The 10468-nt window shown below is 43.4% G+C and overlaps 1 protein-coding gene across 1 annotated transcript; it reads right to left on the bottom strand.

Moving 5' to 3' along the window:
- Positions 1–259: 259 nt before the first annotated feature.
- LOC134446453 (E3 ubiquitin/ISG15 ligase TRIM25-like) lies at positions 260–6531 on the bottom strand. Its single transcript, XM_063195820.1, has 5 exons — positions 6434–6531; positions 5809–5901; positions 5225–5693; positions 3718–3911; positions 260–638 (listed from the first exon to the last, which is right to left on the bottom strand). Exons 1-5 carry the CDS (start codon positions 6478–6480, stop codon positions 260–262), a joined length of 1182 nt encoding a protein of 393 aa, XP_063051890.1. The 5' UTR covers positions 6481–6531.
- Between the last annotated feature and the right edge of the window lie 3937 nt (positions 6532–10468).

The following is a 10468-nucleotide window of genomic DNA, read 5'->3' as shown; positions in this document are numbered from 1 at the left end:
CAGATGGTCACCCTACCTGGTTGTGTCAGATGGTCACCCTACCTGGCTGTGTCAGATGGTCACCCTACCTGGCTGTGTCAGATGGTCACCCTACCTGGCTGTGTCAGATGGTCACCCTACCTGGCTGTGTCAGATGGTCACCCTACCTGGCTGTGTCAGATGGTCACCCTACCTGGTTGTGTCAGATGGTCACCCTACCTGGCTGTGTCAGATGGTCACCCTACCTGGCTGTGTCAGATGGTCACCCTACCTGGCTGTGTCAGATGGTCACCCTACCTGGCTGTGTCAGCTGCTGCTTTGCCTCTTGCAGCCGCTGCCACATATACGGATCACTCCGCAGCCCCAGCTGATGCCGCAACTCCTCTGGCTCCTGCTGCTGCTGCACCCACTGCTGATGCTGCTTTCGTGCCTCCTGCAGTTGCAGCACTAGCTCCTGCTGCTGCTGTTGCTGCCGAGCCTCCTGCAGTAGCTGTGTTAGCTCCTGCTGCTGCTGTTGCTGCCGAGCCTCCTGCAGTAGCTGTGTTAGCTCCTGCTGCTGCTGTTGCTGCCGAGCCTCCTGCAGTAGCTGTGTTAGCTCCTGCTGCTGCTGCTGCCCCCGTGCCTCCTGCAGTAGCTGTGTTAGCTCCTGCTGCTGCTCCCTGCTTTGAGAATATAAATACATAGCCTAAAACATGCAATGACATGGATTATCTTACATTTTAAGATATATCTTCAACTCTGACTACTATTTAGATATGGTTCATCTCAAGATGAATACACTGCTCAACAGATGTTGAATTTAATCACACTTCTGTGAAATCAACCTGTCCAGTTAGGAATCAGAACAAATTCTGAATCTATTTTGCAAGTTTATATTGCAAATTGAACCGGGAACAAGTAGAATTGAGAGGCAATAACCAAAACACATGCTAAAATAGAGTTATTCTGCAGCTGGTGTCCAAAGACCATTTCTCTGTTTTAATTCTTTCAGGCTGAATTTTTAAATAACTTCTTAATTCTAAGGGTGCCGGTATGCTTGCTGCAAGCTGTAAATTATGCGCGTCACTGAGAGCCACCGATACATGCTTGCTTCAAAAGCAGTTGACCAAGACGCAAAATACTGGCGGTATCATCCAGGGGGCAGAGAGCACACAGCATTGGGATGGGGAAATTAGAAACACAGATGGCAAGGAAAACAACAAAACAAAAAGAAGGGCTCCCTGGGCAAGGAAAAAATACTGCTACTACTCCTGTATGTGCATGCTCCTTTTTCAAAGTGCAACAAGGAAGTAGGATCACAAATGTTTGAAATTTCGAACAAACTCAATGAGACGCTCTTAAAAGTTGCTGCCGTTGTCGTTTTCATATCAAGCACACGTGTGGAACTGCGCAGTCTTTCTTACGATCGCCCCCAGCGAGTTTGAAGATATTGCACCTGACGCACGCATTTGGCTGCCGTGTCCAACGCGTGCAAAATTGTCATTAAATACGCATGTTAACGCGTTCGTGAACGAATCGTGCATGCGCTCGCGTATCCTGCTGCAGCAACTATGCCAGCACCGTTAGAGTGTCCCTGGTTAACCACACACTGAAATCGCTCAGGTGCTGCTCATTGAAGAGGGCACATCACTGTGAGGTGTTTTGCTGTGTCTTCCAGCACAGTGTCCAGAGCTTGTGATACAGTACCAGAAGACGGTACTACACCAGGGCATATGGCGGGGACTCTAGCAGAGCTTGTGATATAGTACCAGAAGCAGGGTTGTACGTTAAGCTTTTTCACTAGGAGCACAGGTGCTCCTAAATGAAAAAATGTAGGAGCACGGATAAAAATTTAGGAGCACAGATACAAATTTAGGAGCACTCTAAAAATGTCGCGACACTTTTGTTATGGGGGGGGGGGGTTATGTAAAATACTGTGCTTATTGCACCATTGCTTGTTTCTTCATCTTCATGCACAATAGCCTAGGCTATATGTCAGTGTTTTTTTCCACTGGGGTATGGGGTCACCTGGAATTCCAATGGGCTCCCCTGAAATGTCTAGGTGTGAAATAAAAAAAATACCAATAAATAGGCTATCACCAATGAACAACCCATAGCTGTAGTCTTATACTGTCAGAAATATCCACTGGGTTTTTTTAAAGCCAGCAAGTTGCTCAGTCATGGTTTTGGTTGTGAAAAAAATGGGGTCCCCAAAAGTGTAGGATAAAATGGTCCCAGTGCAAAACGTGTTGGGAACCACTGCTATATGCCATAAATCACAGTTCCCATTACTATTACTATTATTAGGCCTATTATTATTATTATTATTATTATTATTATTATTATTATTATAACTTCGTGATTAAAAGCATGTAAATCACATGCTTACTGAACTAGATTGACTAAATCTTAAACATAGCCTACTACACGTTAATCCAACGGGCTTTATTATAGCCTAGTTTTTGTTTCCTCAAACGCATGGGTTGGAACGGTGTGAAATGAAACTGGGAGCAGCAAAATTATCTCACTGTGTTGGCTGCTCTTTTTGATAGCCTACAGCACCGGTAGCTACTGGACCAACTAGACTTTAAATTTGCGCACACTGCACACTACTTGTGAATGCTCCTCGAACTATAATACGACTTGATTACTTTGATTGCGATTGCATTTTTTTTTTTCGAAGTCATTGCGAAGACAGCGGTTTGGGAAACGCCAAAACAGCTCAAACAACGACGTCTTTTAAATCACATTAGCTAGCAAACCGAGTCGCTATTTCACTATCGGATTCAAGAGGTTTCCTGTTAGCAATGCAAACTCCCGCATTTGAACGTTTTAAACAGCAGTCCATTTCGAAAAGCTGTAAGAAGTTTTGGCACAGAACATCCGACTGGGAGATGAGGCATGCGCGCCTTGTAACTGTTGTCACCAGGGATCTGTGCGAAGCGATTCTGGGTTTTTTTCTGAGCTACGGGAGCAGAGATGGCTCAATCTTAGCCAACACGGAAGTGCGTTCCAAGTGGAGTTTGATGCTGTCTATCAGAGAGGCTGTGGAAAAAATTAGCAGCTCTCGCAATCATGCACTCGAACTCAGGAGCAAAATGCGAATGAAAGGGTTGAAATGCATACTCGTACAGGTGCGCCCGTTTTATTTTTCTTTCTCGCACAGTCAAAAATTTTGGCTCAATATGCGACCAATTGGTCGCAATGTACAGCCCTGACCAGAAGACAGTACTACACCAGGGCATATGGAGGGGCCTCTAGCAGTGCACTTCCTGTGTCACCTGGTAAGAAGGAGATTGTGATCCCGCTACTGGGTTGTGAACCCTCCTATGGCCACCTCCACACCTCCTGTAGTCCTAGTTTGCCCCCTGGTATAACCTGAACGCTTTAGAGACTGCTGAGAGACACAGCAAACCTTCATGCCAATGATAGTGTCTATCATTAAAGTTACACAACAGCAGGCAAAATGGATTCATAATCACTGCTGCTTCCCTACTGGACTGGCTGATTAGAAGTATGATTAACTTTGAATAGCAACACATTATTTTGATGTTCCCTTGATTTTGTTGGGCAGTGTACTTTGAGGACATTGATGGCAGATGACTTTTCGAGTTTGTTAACTTTCACCAGTTGTTTCTTGTATCGAATTGACAAGATAAATATTTCAAATTATAACAATAATAGGGGAAAAGCTGCACTTTAGGGAGTATGCTTTCTCTGACAATGAAGTGTCCATTGTTGTCACCCTTATGTTTATACCTGATATTTTTCTCTTCCTTTCTGACTTTACAGTCAAACGTAGAAATCCTATCTTGCAAATCAGACACCAGTCTTTTGAGTTGATGATTCTCCTGCTGCAAGGCAGCCACGACACGTAGCACTGGGTCCTCCTCTTGACCACGTCTCTTCCTTGAGGAAACAGGTGACTCATCAAATCCACTCCTGTGAGGTTCCTTTCAGCATAAAATGGAAACCAAATTAGTTTTCCTCTTATTAATGTCTCTCAGTTCTCTTGCCATGCTCTAACATACCGTATTCAACCAAATCATACAATATAAGCTGTAAAAGGGAAGTATCTGAGTGCTCCAGTCATCCCTGGCCTAGTCCTTTCTGAAGTGGACCAGTTTACGTTCCAGACAATACAAGCATTTGCATAGAGAGAGAAAAATGTTTGTGTAGTGCTGCTTAGGTGAGATGATGAACCCATTTTGAAAAATATCGTTTTGAAAGTGGCATTCTCCGAGAATGGGAAACCCTCTCCCAGACCTAGTGAGTGGAGCTTGTGAAGCTGTGTGGAACTACGGGGTCATTCCTATGTAAGCCTGTCACGATATACGATAAGTCAATAAATCGGACGATAACTTTTTACAAGAACGATCACTTTTCTGGCCCCGATAATGATAAGTTATTTGCGTGATGTTTTGTTTTCCCTCTCTCCCTTTCTCTACCGTAGCCGTAAGACTACTGATGGCGCGTTATAGGCCAACGCAGCGCAATGACGCTTAAATGTTGGTGTAATTTTAAGTTTCAGTGCAATTCTGGTTGGAAAAAAGTGCATTGATCTGGCTACTTGCGTCTTTGAAATAGAACGCTGGTGTTCCCGCGCGTCGCTTATAAGCCTCGACAAAGAATCAGCCCTAGAGACTAGGAGCGCAATATTCTGGGAACTTAGGGCCTTTTTTTCAGAAAAGGGTTATTAGTTCCCCTGCTGCTTCCAAGTAGACTTCCGTGTGGCAAATTGCATGTTATTGCACCTCTGACATGTTAGGTGTAGGGATAGTTTTGGTCAGGGCACAAATTGTCAACTCAGAAACATTGCATTACTGGCAGGTTAGGTTTAGAGATGATTTTGGGAAGGGCACAATTTGAAAACTCTTTCAAACTTTTCAGAAAAAGTTACTAACTTTTTAGAAAAAGGGTCATATGTTCCCCGGTCCCATACAGAAACAGGGAACATAGGACCCAAGGAACGTAGGACCCGGGGGAACATAGGTACGCTCCCGGAACTACAGGTCTGACAAGAGTTTGGCTAGTCTACAGCATGCATTATACCAAAGTAGTTTGTACTATTAAGTGATCAAGTGAAATCAACAGGACAACAGCCAACTTGAAACAGTTTTGGATGCATTCCACATATGAAACTGTATTTTGCAGCATTCTGTTTTGCATATGAGATTTTCAATTTGTCCACATCCAGGTATTCATTTGTCTATCCACAACAAAAGCACAAAAGCTCCACTCAAGGTTATCCCTTCACATACAGTACCTTCAATTCAGTGTGGATCATTTTCTCCTCCATGGTTTCAACAGCGTCCACTAATGTGTGTCTCTGCAGTGCTGGAATAGTGTAGTGCTCTTTCACATGGGTGCCGCAGAAGGAGGCAGTGCAGGTCAAACAGGTTTTAACAGCCTTCAGTTTCCGCCCGGTGCAGAAATCACACTCCACATCTCCAGGACCAGCGTAGCTTTGGGCAGGCAGGACAGGACTGAAGTGCTCTAGCTTGTGGACCACCAGCGCCAAGGCTGAGTTTGAGTAGAGTGCCGGGTGGGAGCTGTATGTGCGTGGACACTGGGGACAGGCGTAGTGGCCTGCTTGGCTAGGCTGTTCCCAGTATGAGGTGATGCACTGCTTGCAGTAACTGTGTCCACAGGGGATGGACACTGGGTCTTTCAGTACACCTGTGCAGACTGAACATCTGAAGTCCTCGTTGGTCAAGAGACTGACAGCCAACTCACTGTAGAGGCAAAAGCAGTGCTTAATTTCAGGCTCACTCTCCACGCCTCATTTGAATACAAGACAACTATGATGATCATACCCAGCACAATGAATCAGGGAATGATGGAGTTTACCTGAAATCAGCTGGTGTAATAGATTCTCTTTTCATGTCTTCTGAATCCACTGATTGTAGTCCAGGTGTGTGAAATCGTTCCAATTTCATCAGTCTGAAATCACAATATAATCTCTATTAAACAGCAGTAGATTTTAGCCCAACGAACTGGACCAATCAGATCAAAGCTGAACCATGGAAATGATATCAGTAAAATAGCTCTTGCTCCCACTAGTTTTTGGGCCCTATGACATGGCTATAGTTTTTGTGACACATGGTCATCTAAAGGTACCACATTCCACAGTTGATTATTGGTGATTAATTCAGTTGGTAATTTCCTTCAATTCAAATTACAAATAATTCTATAATGTGCAATTCACCCCTTATACAGTGTACTGCAGAATGAATATAACTGCCTTCTGTCCAGTTTATACTCATACAAGAAGACCAAATACAGCACACCCATCACGTACTGTAGAGAAATAGGATATATATAAACACACTGCCTTAATGGAATCCAATGTGGCTTTGTGAATTTAATTTTAACTGAAATGAAAGACAGTCTCTGAACCTTGAGTTAGGAGGTCTATGTTCCTGTTTGAAGCGTAAAGGTTAATCCAACAAATACAAATCATCTTAATGCTCACTTTGGGTTGGGTGTAAATTCTCCTGTGAAGTTTGCTAGTGGATCCATTGATTGGTAAGACACACAGCTGGGTGCAGGTGAGTCTGACTTCTCCTTCTTTACACTGAAATCACAAATCATTCATTAAAAAAGGCCTATACAGTTATGCTCAAATAATAGCAGTGCCTTTACAAATGTGAGTAAATGTCAAACTTCTTCAAATAAATTGTACTTTAATGAGCAAAAATGCATGTGGGACACTGCACATTCACTACAGATTTTATTTCAATGCCATTGGGAAAAGTAATCCAATATTGTACTTTTATATAGAAATGTTGCCTAATGGTAAAAAAATAGCAGTGTTGATATTGGTCTTTGGTCTCAAAAAAGGTATGTAGAAACTTATTAAATACTTGAAATTTCAACTTTGCTGGGCATCCTAATCTTATATTTTGTTGCATAACTATGGTTTCTAATAACAGTTTCACATCTGTGGTGCATGGAGTCGACCAACGTCCAGGCCCAGCAACAGTCAACAGGTATTGGAGCCCAGGTCTGTTGCATTACATTCCACAATTCCACTGTGTTTCTTGGTTTTGCCTCATGAACAGCATATTTTATGAAGTCAAAGGGCTACATATTCTAATACAAACACAGAACAAATGTCTTAATTTACTGGGTTTTATATAAACTGTTTCTACCAATACATTTGTAATTGGTGTTTTTTTTCCTAGAGGTACTGTTTGGAATATGAGAGACCAACAGATATCCTGCTTCTTTCCTGAGGGTATTTTCACATATACAGTACTCCCCTTTAAAATTTAGAAAACCATACTTACATATTATGTGCACTTTTATTCAAAACCCATAAATCCGACTAATTAATTGAGTAAAAAAATCATTTGGGTTTAGAATTTTATAGTTTTTAGATAAGTTACAAAATAAACGTTTCTGATTGGACGGTGTCTGGTGACATCAAAGGATGAATTTCAAATGACAGCGAAAACATTGATTTTTACTAGAATTGAGAGATTACCGGTATATGTGTAAATAATAATTCAACGCTCTTTTACATTGCGTTGTACACTACAAATTAGGCCTATGTGGGTTTTGTTGTGCCTGCATATTGGCACACCATTAGGTGGCACTGTTACCTCATAGGTTTGAGTGTTGTCTCTACATGCAGTTATGCAAGACGAATAATATATTTACAGACATGCCGTCCTGACTGACGTTCTCATAAAATTTGAAAATGTACTCTTGAGTCCAGCATTGATTCTACATCACAACTCAGTTCTAACAGATTTGATCACTTTCAAACACAGTAGTTTGAGGTCATTTTTAAACATGGCGATTGCTGCTCTATTACAGAAGCTTTTGAGCAAGGCAGAGCTGGAGAAGTGACATGGCTGACATTGTCAAGCGATAGCAGAAGTGATTTGTAGGCTGACGGCAGGCAAGAATGCAGGTTTTCAGTCGTAGAAATTATAAGAGCCGTGGGCTGGCAGATACTACAGAATTATTTGGAAACGGATTGTGACGGCTGAAGAGGCAGAGAGAGATGGCAAGTCTATGGTGCTGAAGAGGCAGAGAGAGGTGGCTAGTCTATGGTGCTGAAGAGGCAGAGAGAGATGGCTAGTCTATGGTGCTGAAGAGGCAGAGAGAGATGGCTAGTCTATGGTGCTGAAGAGGCAGAGAGAGATGGCTAGTCTATGGTGCTGAAGAGGCAGAGAGAGATGGCTAGTCTATGGTGCTGAAGAGGCAGAGAGAGATGGCTAGTCTATGGTGCTGAAGAGGCAGAGAGAGGTGGCTAGTTTATGGTGCTGAAGAGGCAGAGAGAGATGGCTAGTCTATGGTGCTGAAGAGGCAGAGAGAGATGGCTAGTCTATGGTGCTCTTCTGGGTGACAACACCAGGACCAGCCGTGGCCTTGTGGTTAGAGAGTTGGTCTTTCAATTTAGGGGTTGCAGGTTCGAATCCCCCCTGACCTCTCCCTACATCTCCATCCATGGCTGAAGTGCCCTTGAGCAAGGCACCTAACCCCACATTGCTCCAGGGACTGTAACCAATACCCTGAAAAATAATAACTGTAAGTCACTTTGAATAAATGTGGTAAGTGCTAAGTGCAATGTAATGTAATGTAATGTAACACCAATTAGCCTTTCGCAAAACCCCTCCCACAAACGGCCGCCAACCAATCCGAGCTCAGCAACGGTAACTAAGGAGTGTAGAACTTGTCGGAGGTCCGTCAAAAACCTGCGATCCTATGGCACCGTCACGGTCCGACACCATCTGAAGATTGATTAGGACCTCGTTTTTTCACTTTCCCGAAGCAAAAACCTCAAGCGGACTGATAACAGGGATGGATTAAGCCATGTGGAGGCTATTAGCTCCAGGTGATCATATTTAAAAGTAGCAGGCTAACTGTGCAATCGTCTTGTTTGCTAATAGGCCTATACCCCCCTTCCCCCTTGCATTTAGCTGGCAGAAAACGTACCATAAACAAATAATCAATGCATCGCTCAGACTTAAGGACAATATTATATGATATTATAGTATTGGATTCACGGCATTATGATTCAAATTTTATTGGGAAACTACTAGTTGCGTTGTTTAATATGCGCCAAATGCACAGCCCACGGAGCAGCCCCCACCCTCTCTCCTTCCCGGTTTGTGTCTGTGTATATGCGTCGAGTGTGACAGCAAAAAAAGTAACACTGAAATGGGGCTGCGCTTGTTCCAACCTTGTTATGAAGATATTAACTGTCAACTAAAACCATTAAAGTGAACAGAAGAGAGACGACCACTGTGACTGCCCAAAGCTCGTCAAAGGTCTTGGCGGACGGCTGCAATGTCCCAGTTTACACCAAGCACTATCAAAATGTCCTGGTTACAGACATTACATCGCCATCATCAAGTTGTTGTATTTCACAGTTGAATATGGCTTCTAGTAATCAGCGTGTGTAGGCCTATACAAGAAGTGTAGGCTACACACATTTCCTATGAAACGCAGCCAAAACGTGTGCCTGGTTCTAAGTTTTTGACGGACGTAGCAACAATAACTAGGGGGCGTGGCTTTTGCGAAAGGTGAATTTGGAGGATATAGCTGTAAATAACACAGATGAAACTTTGACTGTAGCTGTAAATAATACAGATTAAACACTATACAGATTAAACACTATACAGATTAAACACTTTCAGTTACTCTGGTTCCCATCATTGCCGTTCAGCTACCGTAGACTACCGGCGTGTCAGATCCAAATCTCTGTGCGACATGTTCTACTCTTGTGGTGCTACTGGCTATTCCAGACTATTTCCTATTCGTAGAAACTAGGGATGGACATAATTAATCGATGAATCTATTATTAATCATTAAGGATTTGATCGATGACGCTTGATTCTGCCGACCAACCAAATGTAGGTTGATGTGCGTCGTAGTGTATAGTTGAAGTCTTTAAGCAATGCAATGGACTTCGCAGCATGGCATTGTCTGGGTTCACGCTGTATTTTGCTATAATCGTATTGGCGCACCCCACCCCCACCCCGCACTTCACTGAGCTCCTATGTGGCGAGAAACGGTATTACAGTCCTGTTTCCAAGGCCAGCAGCACTCCAGCCTCACTAGCTTGGCTCCCCTATGATCGCAAATGAATAGTTATAAGGAAATATGAGCGACCATGCAATCAGCTTTTGACTACCCATCCAGTGATTCTAGTAAGATTTTATTGTCTTGTATTCTCTCTGACCCATCTGTGATTCGACAGAACAGCACGAGTCGGAGCCACCAGGCCATCTTTCAAAATACAATCACAACAAAAACCTATGTACCAAACGTCAGAGACTTGAAGACAGCAGCATAAATGGGCCATGGGCCGTGCATGTGTAAACCGCCCTCCCAAAGCCTCATACAGTGTCGATGCCATTGGGCTGTGGGACTGGTCGTTTAGTCCAGCTGTATCGTACTGTGCCTCCCATTTTCGAACCGATGTAGTTGACGAGGTCATACATTCGCGCCCGAGGGGGACGAACAGGCGCAGGAAGACCTCTGTCAAACATGG

The sequence above is a fragment of the Engraulis encrasicolus genome, chromosome 3 (assembly GCF_034702125.1).
Source record: "Engraulis encrasicolus isolate BLACKSEA-1 chromosome 3, IST_EnEncr_1.0, whole genome shotgun sequence".
Taxonomy (NCBI): domain Eukaryota; kingdom Metazoa; phylum Chordata; class Actinopteri; order Clupeiformes; family Engraulidae; genus Engraulis; species Engraulis encrasicolus.
The sequence above is the reverse complement of the archived record's forward strand: the minus strand, read 5'-3'. Positions and strand labels throughout refer to the sequence as shown.